Below are 15316 nucleotides of genomic sequence, written 5' to 3'. Positions count from 1 at the left end.
CGTTTATGAGCGTCAAGTAAGTTTCTAATCCTTTGAAGTGAAAATTCATAAGAATACCATGACAAAATGATGAAATAGTTTAGTTAGCCTCAGCCAGAAAGATTTACTGAAATGAAAGAACTATGAAATCGCTAAAAAACTTATGGTAAAAGTGCCAAACAAACATGTGATATACGACGAAACATTAACGAGAATCACCAATATTCTGTTCACTTGACTAAAACTATTAAATTAAAAGAAACAATTTTTATATGCTTTTATTTAATGATTTGTCTATGTCTTTCAGTGTAAAGATAATATTTTTTTTTGTATTTGCGTCCCGCGAAATTTTCAAAATTTCTCGTCACAAGAATTACACTCGGGTGGTTCTTTTATTGTTAACTGTAAAAAATTAATTAATTAATTAAAAAATAAGAATATATGATGGATAACACAGAGTAACAACTTCTGTGACATGAGTTTTTTTTAACGAATCTTGGATAATTTCACTTCGCTAATTTCAAATCTGCAAGTGGCTTCTTTCTCCAAGCTGATGTTTTTTAAATGGAATTTTGAGTCTATCTTTTTTCAAAATGAACAAGTTTAAAATCATTGTACATAGCATAATTAATAAGGTGAAATTATAGGATAATTTCAGGATAATTTCTTTTCGCTCTTTTCAAATCCGCAATCGGTTTCTCTCTCCAAGCTACAGTTCTTAACTGAAATTTTTTTGTCTATCGTTTTTCAAAATGAACAAGTTTAAAAAAGTTGTACATAGCATAATTAATAAGGTGAAATCATAGCATAATTTCAGAATAATTTCTCTTCGCTCATCAATCTTCTCTTCGCTCGCAATCTGCAATCCGTTTTTCTCTCCAAACTACAGTTTTTAAATGAAATTTTTTGTCTATCGTTTTTTAAAATGTACAAATTAAAAACATTGTATATAGCATAAATGTTGCGACCAACTACTAGGGAAGTTATGGCACAGAATTAAAATTACGTAGGAACTCATGCCCAGAAATGTCGCCATACGTCACTTGTGACGCTTCTTGTCCTCGTGTGCTTCTGAACAGGTCGTAGTAGGGAAACGCCCCTAGCCTTGTACGCTGACATTTACGGGCATGGGTTCGATGCAATTTTAATCCTAATGATGGGCTCTCCTAGAAGTATGTTGCGGCTCAACGTCATATATAACTATTTTAAATTTTTACATTTCGAGAAAAAAATATCATTTTAAAAAGCAATTGCAGCTTTAAGAGCAAAATTAAGCATTTACGAAATTACGTAATAAAATTATATTAAAACTACTTAATAAAATAATTTACAAAAATCCAAAATAAATTATTACAAAATTATCAATTTCACATTTGAAATCCCAAATCAGGCAAGATCATTAGAAAATGCAAAAAAAAGAAGAAAAAAAAATTGCTACTTAATAATTCTTCAATTATTGAAACATAATTTATTTTGTTCAGCATGAATTTCATACAGGGATTTTCTTAGTTTTCTTTGACATTAAAATAAATCCAGTTTTTTAAAGGAATTATTATTTTAACTTTCTGCAATATAAATTTGTCGTTTACACTTTTTTCAAGCAAAGTGTGATAAACTTAAAAAAGATTAGGTAGGCACTTTATTTAAGTCACACTAGAATTGCACAATGGGTTATTAGCGACGGTCTGGGAAATATCCCTGAGGATGATCCGAATGACATGCCATCACAATTTTGATCCTCTGCAGAGGGGATGGCTCCCCTGCTTTGGTAAGCAACGAGTGAAGTCGAGCACTTTTCGGTAGAACAGTTAAAGGAGGCTGATCAAAGTGGTCACCTTCGAAGGTTTTCAAGAAAAAGTACTTGTTAAAAATATTCTCACGATAATACCAAGTCAGGGTTTGGAAAATCTATATTAGCTAAATAAGAGTCACATCATCTAGATAACTCTATTAAATCATACTTGCATTTATTATTTTAATTTGATTCGGATATTTATGCATAATGATTAAATTGCATCGAAACAGCAATCAAAAATAAGGAAGCTTGATAAAACAGCCCTGCTTATACTTCCGGGTTACTATTTCCGGTGTATTTTGATCAATGTGATCATTGCGTTTTGAGACAGTCTTGCGTAGTATTGTGTATACACGAAATGCTATTTCTTGCATACGCAGTATTCCTTGTATACCTGATTAAAAAACGAATCGTTATAAGAATCGTCATTTGAAGTCCTGACGTTTCCAAACGTAAGAATCGTCATTTAAAACAAGTTTTAAAACATTTCTTTCCTTTTGCGCTACTAGATGAAGCAAAATATGTTTTTAGTCCCTTCAAAATAAACGTTTTCAGTATCATTTGGCATGAAGCCAGCACATGATATATCACAATCAAACGATCCATTCCTTTCGAGAGACCGTAAAAAACCTCATTTCACAGTATCAATACTCACACTCAGTAGAATTGTAATTTTGAACCCGATCCAGAAGACAAAGGATCAAGTATTGAGAGAAATTTATCTTCGTGGAGGACTTTTTGATGGAACTAACCCGCATTTGCGGTAAATAGGGAGGAAAACCACGAAAACCTTCCATGGTTAGCCTGGCGGCAAAGGAACTCTAACCCATGATGCGTCTACCACTGAGGATATTGACGTCAGCACTGTGGTCAGTGCGAGTTACCAGTAGTGTCTAATACCAAAATTAATTACGCAGCACTGGAGTCAATAATTCTTTGTATTTCTCCAAATCCAATTAGCATCTTTTATCCATTAATTTTGCTTTATAGAACACAGTTTTGTTTTGTTTTTTATTTCACTTAGTACCAGTAACCAAAATAAATTGATCATCTTTGCCATCAAGAAAGTATGGCAATATTTTACGGTTTTCTAAAATGAATTAGTACCATTTTTCGATTGATATTGCTTTTCGGTACATAGTTTATTTTTAAATTCGGTTAGTACTTATTATCAAAATTAATTAAGCACTATTGGCGTCAATAATAGTAAAGCGAGTTTCTACTTTTCTCCGTTTACTTTGTTTATAATAGCTATCTTACTTTTTTTTCTATCAATTAGAAAATATTATCAAAATAAATTAATATTAATGAAAAGTTATGGGCATCAATAATAGTATGGTGGATCACAATTCTTCTCTTTTATATATTAATATCATTTCGCCATTAATTTTGCCTATTATTTTTATTTCATTAAAGATTGATTTCAAATTATTTTGCTTGAGTAACGATGGCTCAGGGGGTAGAGCGTTCGTCTTACAATGAGGCGAACCAAGTTCGAATCCCAGCGATGGCTGGTAGATACAAATTCCGCATCCGGCTTGCACCGACATTCCCTATCCGGCTTGCATTCAATATGGAAAGTAGCTATGCAACCTACCCCTCTGTACTTCTTTGAAATAAAATATTATTTCAGCCCTCTCTACAGCAGAAAGCTATTCTGCTCTAATCCCATTTCAAACATTCGATTAACTCCCCTCTTCAATTCAATATGGACAGTAGCTATGCAACCTACCCCTCTGTACTTTTTTGAAATAAAATATTATTTCAGTTCTTTCTACAGTTGGAAGCTATTCTACTCTAATCCCATCTCAAACATTCGATTAACTCCCCTCCTCAATTCAATATGGACAGTAGCTATGCAACCTACCCCTCTGTACTTTTTTGAAATAAAATATTGTTTCAGTTCTCTCTACAGTTGGAAGCTATTCTACTCTAATCCCATCTCAAACATTCGATTAACTCCCCTCCTCAATTCAATATGGACAGTAGCTATGCAACCTACACCTCTGTACTTTTTTGAAATAAAATATTATTTCAGTTCTCTCTACAGTTGGAAGCTATTCTACTCTAATCCCATCTCAAACATTCGATTAACCCCCCTCTTCAATTTAATATGGACAGTAAACTATGCAACCTACCCCTCTGTACTTTTTTGAAACAAAATATTATTTCAGCTCTCACTACAGTTGGAAGCTATTCAGCTCAAATGCCATTTCAAACATTCGAATAACTTTCCTCTTCAATTCAATAAGGACAGTAGCTATGCAGCCTACCCCTCTGTCCTTTTTTGAAATAAAATATTATTTCAGCTCTCTCTACAGCTCTCTCAACAGTAAATTAAAGGAACTTAAAAAAAATTATATTTTACTTGCCTTCCTAACAGAGGAGAATCTCTTACACATAATGAACTAAGCGCGTATACAGTCCAATTTTCTTACATTTATTTTCTCACTTTCAGTTCACTGAACAAATGTGTTTTTAACATCTAAACTTATAGCTTCATAGAATTAAAGGACCTTAAAAATAATTATATTTTACTTGCCTTCCTAACAGAGGAGAATCTCTTTCACATAATAAACGAAGCGCGTATACAGTCCAATTTTTTTACATTTATTTTCTCACTTTCAGTCCACTGAACAAATGTGTTTTTAACATCTAAACTAATAGCTTCAGAGAATTAAAGGAACTTAAAAATAATTATATTTTACATGCCTTCCTAACAGAGGAGAATCTCTTTCACATAATAAACTAAGCGCGTATACAGTCCAATTTTTTTACATTTATTTTCTCACTTTCAGTCCACTGAACAAAAGTGTTTTTAACATCTATACTAATAGCTTCATAGAATTAAAGGAACTTAAAAATAATTTTATTTTACTTGCCTTTCTAACAGAGGAGAATCTCTTTCACATAATAAACTAAGCGCGTATGCAGACCAATTCTTTTACATTTATTTTCTCACTTTCAGTCCACTGAACAAATGTGTTTTTAACATCTAAACTAATAGCTTCATAGAATTAAAGGACCTTAAAAATAATTATATTTTACTTGCCTTCCTAACAGAGGAGAATCTCTTTCACATAATAAACGAAGCACGTATACAGTCCAATTTTTTTACATTTATTTTCTCACTTTCAGTCCTCTGAACAAATGTGTTTTTAACATCTAAACTAATAGCCTCATAGAATTAAAGGAACTTAAAAATAATTATATTTTACTTGCCTTCCTAGCAGAGGAGAATCTCTTTCACATAATAAACTAAGCGCGTATACAGTCCAATTTTTTTACATTTATTTTCTCACTTTCAGTCCACTGAACAAATGTGTTTTTAACATCTAAACTAATAGCTTCATAGAATTAAAGGAACTTAAAAATAATTATATTTTACTTGCCTTCCTAACAGAGGAGAATCTCTTTCACATAATAAACGAAGCGCGTATACAGTCCAATTTTTTTACATTTATTTTCTCACTTTCTGTCCACTGAACAAATGTGTTCTTAACATCTAAACTAATAGCTTCATAGAATTAAAGGACCTTAAAAATAATTATATTTTACTTGCCTTCCTAACAGAGGAGAATCTCTTTCACATAATAAACGAAGCACGTATACAGTCCAATTTTTTTACATTTATTTTCTCACTTTCAGTCCTCTGAACAAATGTGCTTTTAACATCTAAACTAATAGCCTCATAGAATTAAAGGAACTTAAAAATAATTATATTTTACTTGCCTTCCTAGCAGAGGAGAATCTCTTACACATAATAAACGAAGCGCGTATACAGTCCAATTTTTTTACATTTATTTTCTCACTTTCTGTCCACTGAACAAATGTGTTCTTAACATCTAAACTAATAGCTTCATAGAATTAAAGGACCTTAAAAATAATTATATTTTACTTGCCTTCCTAACAGAGGAGAATCTCTTTCACATAATAAACGAAGCACGTATACAGTCCAATTTTTTTACATTTATTTTCTCACTTTCAGTCCTCTGAACAAATGTGTTTTTAACATCTAAACTAATAGCCTCATAGAATTAAAGGAACTTAAAAATAATTATATTTTACTTGCCTTCCTAACTGAGGAGAATCTCTTACACATAATAAACGAAGCGCGTATACAGTTCAATTTTTTACATTTATTTTCTCACTTTCAGTCTACTGAACAAATGTGTTTTTAACATCTAAACTAATAGCTTGATAGAATTAAAGGAACTTAAAAATAATTATATTTTACTTGCCTTCCTAACTGAGGAGAATCTCTTACACATAATAAACGAAGCGCGTATACAGTTCAATTTTTTACATTTATTTTCTCACTTTCAGTCTACTGAACAAATGTGTTTTTAACATCTAAACTAATAGCTTGATAGAATTAAAGGAACTTAAAAATAATTATATTTTACTTGCCTTCCTAGCAGAGGAGAATCTCTTTCACATAATAAACTAAGCGCGTATACAGTCCAATTTTTTTACATTTATTTTCTCACTTTCAGTCCACTGAACAAATGTGTTTTTAACATCTATACTAATAGCTTCATAGAATTAAAGGAACTTAAAAATAATTTTATTTTACTTGCCTTCCTAACAGAGGAGAATCTCTTTCACATAATAAACTAAGCGCGTATACAGTCCAATTTTTTTACATTTATTTTCTCACTTTCTGTCCACTGAACAAATGTGTTCTTAACATCTAAACTAATAGCTTTATAGAATTAAAGGAACTTAAAAATAATTATATTTTATTTGCCTTCCTAGCAGAGGAGAATCTCTTTCACATAATAAACTAAGAGCGTATACAGTCCCTTACCAAATTATCAGAAGCACTCTAAGATTCGATATAAAATCTTAATTATCGCGTCATACTACAGAGCTTTATTGTTTTTACGGAACTAAAACCAGTTTGCACTTGTTTACGTTCGTGTATCGATTGGTTAACATTGCAATGCAATACGTTAAAAATAAATAAAAAGTTTATAGAAAATCTCCTTATATGTACTCGTGCAAAACTTGTCATCCCTTCAGTGCGTCTAATAAATTGGTCTAATTATTATAATATACTAATATAATACATGATATAATAAATATTAATATAATTTTACTAATTTAAAAAAATGATACACGAATGCAAACAAGTGCAAACCGGTTTCAGTGGCGTAAAAACAATAAAGCTGTATAGTATCACCTAAGATCCAGTAATTTGGCCAAGAACTGTATAAATTAGATATTAACGAAAAATAGATCACTTTTACATGCATTTATGTTATTTGAAAGGAATGTATTTTCGATTACTTTCTTAAATTAAATATTCGCTCTTGAAAAAGGCGTAGCTTAACCGGGAGCTTACCCAGTGTTGCAAGATTGGACCATCCCCGCTACTGAAAATCGAATTTGGGCTACTTTTTGGGCAACACATTATTTTTCGAAAGCTACAAATCTTAAAAATGCGCAAGTTTTTTTTTTTCTTGCTGAAGTATTTTTTTTTTTTTTAATTTTTTCCCATTGTCGATTCTGAAAAGTTTTTTTTTTTTAAAAAAAAGGACATTGTTGCATCCGCTGGATTCTTGTTTTGTTTTGCTGCGTCTTTCCATAGCTATCTTTCAAATCGGTAACCATTATTAGTCCCGAATGATTTTGTTCAAAGCAGGAAGTGAAACATGGGGTGGGTGACGGAAAAGTGCTCTGCAGAGGATGTGATTCAGGGATGTTTCCTAGACCCATTACACAGCTCTTGAACTAACCAGTATTAATCGTTTATCTCCTGAAAAAATAAACCTTTAAATCTGAGTTGAAACGAAATACTGAAATTGACGAAATTTTTCACGCAATGCAGTGAAATTTTAATTACTTTTTAAAAATTTATTTGGGGCTGCAAAATATTCCCTACTTTTTAATCTTATGTTTTGGCAATAGAGCTCGTACCTGCACAGAAATGACACTAAGAAGATCGTCAACACGTCCAAAAAATGAAGGAACGAAAAAATTTATTATTGAATTCCAGCTTTGTTTTACTTTCAATAGAATAAAATTCAGGCTAATAGAACAGCTTTAGTTTTTATTTAAATATTTTTATTTTTAATATCTATGATTATTAAATCAAATTATGTAGAAAGTTAACATTGTCAAGGAAATTCTTAACTAATTCAATTTTGAAATTTTACGTATACGTACGTGTTGATGCGTACGATTGATGTGTATTATAATCATTTTTATGATTATTTAATTTATAGCGAGATGAATTAAGAAAATAAAGCTAGTATTTAAAACTTTATTTTTTTAAATTTTTTAATCTTAACTTTATTGAAACTATATTTAATCATTTTTACTGAAAATGTGAAAAATTGAATATCATCATAAAATATTCTTTAAGTAGTTTTATTAATGTCATTTCTTTTACAATTGATATAAACGAAATAATAAGAAATGTATTTTTAAAATTAAACTGTATAAACATTTCTCTAGTAAATGGAATGCTTTTCTGTAATTGTCAGCTATGCAAACAGCTGTAAGAATTATAGAGATTTTATACTTTAAAATAGCATTTTGAATAAATGTATATGTGGAAGTACAATTTTTTTAAAGAAAAAATTATTCTGTTTATCAAAATTTATTTATTAACTGTAGCTTTTTATTGAGTTGATGTTAATAGAATGATATTTTCAAATAACTGAGGAAATAGAAAAGTTTTTTGCCTTTCTTAATGTCTTAAGGGAAAAATCAGAAGGTATTGGTAGTTATTTAATTAACATACACCATTGTCAGCAAATTACACATACATTACATACTATCTTTATTTTTTGCGAAACTAACTAAATGTACCAGCTAGTAATTATTTTTTTTTTAAAACACTAGCTCGGTAAATTTTATTTTATTAAACAGATGTTAAGTTTAGGAGATATTTATAGGGCAATTTTCCGTAACCACCACCCTCAATATTGATTTTAAGAATATTTGTCAACGATAAAGCAATAAACTATATACAAATTAGTGGTCTCAAATTATTATTTAAGCTTGAATGAAAGAAAACACGTGATTGGAATTTGTCGAATTACCAGGTGAAGCCATGTGGTGTCTCTCACCTTTAAACTCTCCCCTGTCTTCTCAAACTTGTTTTGATACAACCACCTTTTTTTAGTTTTCATAAGCCGCGATGGCTCAGAGGATAGAGCGTTCACCTTCCAATGAGGTGAACCGGGTTCGAATCCCAGCGATGGTTGATTGATACAAATCCGCATGCATCCGGTTTGAACCAACCACCGTACTGACGTGAAATATCTTCAGTGGTAGACGGATCATGGGTTATAGTCCCTTTGCCGTCTGGCTAACCGTGGGAGGTTCTCGTGGTCTTCTTCTCCATGCAACGCAAATGCGGGTTAGTTCCATCAAGAAGTCGAAGTCAAATTTCGCCAATACTTGATCCAGGGAACTAATGGTTGTGAGTTTGAATCCCGCTCAGGATTGAGTGGTCCACCCTATAAACGGATATTTGTGGTGTGTTGCTCGCCTCCGTCATTTAGGCTCACTGGGTAGCGTTAAATGACCGTCCGGCATCTTCCGAGGTAAGGAACAGTGCCTGCAGTAAAAAATGACCCAGGAGTTCAATTGTCTTCTTAATTGGGTTCAAAATTACAAGGCTATGGAGTTGAACATTAGCATTCGTAAACCGGAAAATTGGGTCGGTTGTTCAACAACGGTTATAAGAAGAAAATTACATTATTAATAACATTATTAATAATTGTTATAAAGAAAGTAATTATATTAACGTTATGAAATACTCTGAATGTTTATTATGCAGGGTGCTCGGTAGTTACCGCCTTCAGATACATATAGAAAATAAATATGGTAAAAGTTTACAATTGGGTCCTTTTTTTCATCTTCTTACAGAAAACAGAGATTTTATAATAAAAAGTAATCGAGACAGAAATCAAAAGAAAATGGATGTAACATCTCCAAGATACAGTGCCCAATCCAAGTGGCACCCCCGTTTGAACCATAAATATTTAAGTGAAGAAAAAATAAAAATATATTGAACTTGAACGTATAGAAAGCAGAGCTAAAAACTTTCAAAACTCTTTGATTGCTAAAAGAAACGAAAAATATCCAAGCTTTATCAAGAACTGGCTTTTCTCTAAAGATTTTACAAATGATGTTTTCCCTCATCTTTTTTTCTCTTTTGAAAATCATTGTTAAGGAATATCTTTTTTATTAAGTCTCTGATCTATGCTTTGAACGTTATCATCAACCCAGCTATAAAAAAGAAAAACAGAAAATATTGGAAAAATATTGGCACTTGAGAAGGAAAAAATGTTTTAAAAATACCAGAATTGAATACCTTATGGGCGGGGATATCTTGTTGCAGATTCTCTAATTCACTTACATGTTTTCAGATAATGCTTATTGATTAAAATGAATGTACTAGGACAGTCATGGGTGAAAGCGAGACGGAAAAGAGGAAAAGCTGGTAGTAAACCCATTTCAGTTTTAACATGTTTTCGGGAGGAGTTAAACTATTCTCTTTTTTAATTATTCAGCTATATCTACTTTTCTATAAAGAAAGAAGCTGTTTTTTACATATGCTAAAATTGTAAAAAAATTACGGTAGTTACAGAAATTTAATGTTTCTTGAGAAAAATGCTACAATGAAATGCCTTTCGTATCAGTTTTTGCTCTTTTCCGTCTTGCTATATATAGGCTTTCAGCCCTGAGGACAGTTCCTGTGCTACAGTCGGAAATGATTAGAGGAAAGCTAAAAATGTTTTTTGCCCCTTCCTCTTATTATAACCATCGTTGAACAGCCGACCCAATATTTTGGGCCTTGCTTTGAACCCACTCCAAAGAAAAGGGAACTCCTGAATAAGTATAGGGAAGAATTTGCCTTCGTGGAGGACTTTTTGATGGAACACATTTGCGTTAGATGGAAAGAGAAACCAAGAAAACAGTCCACGGTTAGCCTGCGGTCAAAGGGACTCTAACCCGTGATGTATTTACTGAGAGGGGAGAGAATGGGGGGGGGGAAGAAAAGGATAAGTTTCCTACGCTGAAATTAAATAACACAAAAATCAAGTTGATAGAACTATTCAGAAGAGATTTAGTTAAAAAAAAAATAGATGGCTTATTAAATGCAATTTTATACTGTACCTATTCACGCTTCGACGCGCAATTCATATGTAGACAAGTAAGATACCATTTCCTATGTATTTTTATACGCTAAATTAAAAAAAGTCACACAAAAAAATCGTTATTACTAATAAATTTATTAGAGCCTTTCTGTAAAGAAAAGGTAGAGTTTCGTACTATTTAATTATGTGACATTTGACAAGCGAAGAATTGGATCATATATATATTTTAGGAAAATTGAATATGACCAAACCAAGTGCATAGGACTAATAATTTAGAAGTTATAAGAGTTACAAAGTTTCCGTGTATAAAAAGGGCAATTTGTGCCTGTCATTGCTTTCTAAACAAGAGCGAGGCATTGTTTCTTAAGTATTTCAAGTAAACATTTTCTTGCATTTTTAAAAAAATTCAATACCAAGTATTCCAAGATATCAAAATTATTAAAACGTACAACATGCGTTATTGGTAGGTTGGTACTTTATTTACGTCGCTCTAGAGATGCACAATGGGCTACAGGCGACGGTCAGGGAAACATCCCTGAGGATGATCCGAAGACATGCCATCGTAATTTTGATCCTCTGTAGAGGGGATGGCTCCCCTGATTTGGTAGTCCGACTACCTGGAGCGCAAAGTCGAGCACTTTACGGTAGAACAGTTTAACGAGAACAGATACCGCGCACCTTCGATTCCTACACAGGCTGATCAAAGTGGTCACCCACCCGCTAACTGACGGCAGGCAGTGATGCTGGACTTTCGTGTTCTGCTGGGAACCGTGTCTTTACGATCAGTCCACTGCGGGACCACGTGTTATTGTCCCAAGGTACAATCACTACTTGGTTTAAATAACGTCAAAATTATGATTTTTTGAGAATCAAGATTGTATTCGATTTTGCATTATTTTTAAATTAAGTTAAAAATTTGAAATAAAACATAATTCCAATTTGGAAATGGTCATAATGTGATACTATTTAAAAATACACTTAGAAATTGAGAGAAATATTGCATATTTATATATTTTCATTCCTTGAAATTGGAATATATAGTTTGTCTAGAATAAGAACTGCCCCTCCTCCACAAAGTCTGAGGCCGTCTGCTGCTATGGAAACAAGAATAGCCTATTTCAGGGTGGGTAGCTTCTCTTCACTCTAGGGCTAACACAATAAAGAAAAAGATTTCATTTCTCTCCCTAACCCGAGCATGAGCTAAACAATGATCCCACACCCCTACAAATAGTTACACCTCGTTGCCATAGTAACCCCCAATTATCCAAGCAAATGGCTAGAGGAGTTCTTACTTTAGACAAATTGTACAAGGTCTGGAAAGATGTGAAAAACCGCATGATTTACATTCCTTTGCATAATATTTATTTTCCCACAAAAAGTAATCCGTTAAACATATAACCTTCTTTTCAATTTCAAGAATCTTTTTAGGAATTATTCCAGTTAACTTAGTTAAAATCGTTCTGTAATATTTGAAACAGTGTTAATTATAAAAGGGACGAAAGTATATACAAATTAATATCGTTCAGTTGTTTATTTAGGTCATCCAAATTTTATTTGAATAATATTAACGAATTGCCGCAACTTCCTCACATAAAAGATTTCCGCATAATTTATCTACTCATAACTAAAACATTTAAAAAGATCTCTTCTATAACAAATAAAATTCAGTTATATAAATTCCTATTTATAAAATTAAAATAAAATTATAGAAAAGAAAGTTGTTTTTAGCCAAAATACTTGGATTTTTTTTTATACCATAAAAACGTTTTTTGATCTCAATAAATCTTTTTCTTATTACCGTCAGATGGGGTGACTTTGTGCAAACTGTCATTTTTTTTTTTTTTTTTTTTTGCATCGTGCCATCTAGGGGTATTTTTTTCAGATCGGTATCAACTGATTTGAGTTGTCAACATAACGAACTAATGGTACACCAAGAACTGGCAATGTAAATATCATCGCTCTTGGAAAATTGTGAGCTCAAGTTACAAACAGTTTCAATTTTTTAACGTCGCAAAATCGGAGGCTGGAAAGTCTGCTCGGTTGACGAAGTTCTAGTTATCCTGGCCAGGAAGGTAGGTAATACTTTAAAAGTCTTATCAATTGAGATAACAAATCATGAATAATTTTTTGTTTTTATTTATTATAATGTTAGTTATTTAAAAATTAATAAAAAAATGCACCCTGGGCTTCGTGTAATTTTTTTTCCGGAGAAAAACATGCCTAGGACTTATGAAAGAAGGCCTGGAGCAAGAAATTATTGTGATTACACCAAAGAAGCGTTAGAAAAGTGTTCGGCAGAAGTAAAAAATGGTTTATCTGTTTCGAAAGCGTGAAAAAAGTTCGTAATTCCCCGAAACACGATTTTGAACAAAATTCATGTGAAGCATTCGAAATCTCAGGGTGAATATTATTTTCCATTTTCATTTGGAAGTGGCCTAAAAGCGAAAGCCTACAAAATTGAGGATATTGTTAAGTTGATAAACGCACCCATTCTTGTTAATAAGAGAGGATCATTCCGAGTTGAAGGTAATTTGGGGGCGTTAAATGAGGGAATTCATTCATGTCAATTCACATCAAATGTTTGATTGCTCCAGAAAATCATAAAAAATCCGAAAAATTAAGGTTTTTGAGTTCATTTTAAATAGATTTGTTAATACATAGTACATATTTATATGTAATTTACTTGTATTGTACGTTAACAATGTTAAATATTGTTTATTAAACGATTTTAAGTCAAAGTGAATGAAAATAACTGAGCTAAGCCATTATTTTATTGCATTGCACAAAGTCACCCCATTCGGGGCTGACTTTGTAATAATAAACATTTTAAATCAGCTCTTAACTACATGCAATTACTTCCCAGATGGCTAACAACAAATTTTAGATTAGATGCTGCACAATTCAGCATCTTTTAACTATTTTTTATTACGTCAAAGTTGGAAAACTGAAAATTCCTGAATGTACGCTGAATGTCATATTTTGCAATATATATATATTTAAAATAAAGTGGTTTTTAGCCAAAATACTTCAATATTGTTTTTTAGCACAAATTTTTGCTCTAATTTTTTTTTGCGTAATGTTAAATGGCATACTCCTTAATCTAAAAAAATCAAAAATGTTTTTTTGTCCATAAAAAACAAATAATAGTTTATAGCCAAAATAGTTCAAGATTTTTGTACAGTGAAATAATATAGTTCCTAAATGTCAATAAAAACCAAAAACTACCTCTTGATTTGTTTTTGTATTAAAAAATACGACATTTAGCAGTTTGAGAAGAAGAAAAAAATTTAGGTAAAAAATCTGCTTCCATGCTATAAACAAATTTTTAAAAAAATACTTTTTCTCTTTAATGACTAAAAACAAAAAACACCCCGTAAAAGTTGTAAAATATGATATTTTACATTATGAGACAAAAATTGATATCAAGAAACTTCATTTTGTGCTCCAAGAAACCTTGAATTATTTTGACTAAAGAACATTTTTTATTTTCCTGATGGTCAAAAACAAAGAACATGTTCTTGATTACTTTTATAATAGAAAGTATAAAAATTTTACCCTTCAAGAAACACTTATACACATGTTTCAGAAATTTAATAATTTATTTAAATTTTAGAAATTTAAAAGTTTATTTATCAGTAAGTGCTTAATCCTAAAAAATTATTATAAAATCTGCACGCCATTGTTCTTTTCACTTGAAATGAGCCGTATATTTAATTTTCAAAAAATTAATTTAATTATTTAAAATAATAGCCTTTCAGGTTTAGTTTTTTTCTTTATCCAAACATTTGCACTAATAAAAAAAGATAAAAAATAGAACTAATTAAAATTACAATATCAAAAAGAAGAAATTTTGATTAAATGTTTACCTCTGAGCACAATGTGCTTAAGCATGGATAAAAATATCGCAACTTGAAGAATTTGTGTGTGGACCATTATTTACTACATAATTTAAAGGCTTATTGTCCTAACGAAAAACGGATCTCCAGTAACTTCCGTTTATTAATCACAATTTCCCGGAAGCCTTTGTGGATTTGATGACAATTTTTTGTGAGTCGTTGATAGGATGAATACGATGATCTCAATGGAAACAAATCGATTCAAATATCATTTTTGCTAAAAACTTCCTAAAATTTTGAATTTTTAAAAAATGGGGGAAATCCATTTTTTTCGCTCGAATAACACAAAAACTTTATCGAATCAATATGTGAAAATAACAGTTCAGTGGAATTTAAAACTGCAGAATTTATTAGATTGTGTTTTGTTTCTGGAATATTAGGTCACATCAAAAAAATTGTTATTTTAGGAAAAATGTGCGTAATGTAAACTTTGGTTTCAAAAGATAAAATCTCGTACCTCACCTACATAAAGTCAAAATATTTATCATGAACTAAGCCATGATCTTGTGAAACTAAATAACATGCTA

At 31.3% G+C, this 15316-nt stretch overlaps 1 protein-coding gene across 5 annotated transcripts in view; it reads right to left on the bottom strand.

Moving 5' to 3' along the window:
* Window positions 1-14912, bottom strand: part of LOC107452958 (complement receptor type 2) — a 62331-nt gene extending 47419 nt beyond the window's left edge. For 4 of the 5 annotated variants that reach the window (XR_006226658.3, XM_016069596.4, XM_016069604.4 and 1 more), the window contains exon 1: window positions 14760-14912. Coding sequence is in view for 4 of the 5 variants with exons in the window: in XM_016069596.4 (XP_015925082.1) it covers window positions 14760-14826 (67 nt within the window). In the remaining variant the exon portion in view is untranslated. The remainder of the gene's footprint in view (window positions 1-14759) is intronic. The other variant, XM_043054612.3, reaches the window with a different exon arrangement.
* Between the last annotated feature and the right edge of the window lie 404 nt (window positions 14913-15316).

The sequence above is a fragment of the Parasteatoda tepidariorum genome, chromosome 11 (genome assembly GCF_982258835.1).
Source record: "Parasteatoda tepidariorum strain Cologne lab strain chromosome 11, Ptep-v5.0, whole genome shotgun sequence".
NCBI lineage: Eukaryota > Metazoa > Arthropoda > Arachnida > Araneae > Theridiidae > Parasteatoda > Parasteatoda tepidariorum.
This window is presented reverse-complemented; position numbering and strand designations above follow the sequence as displayed.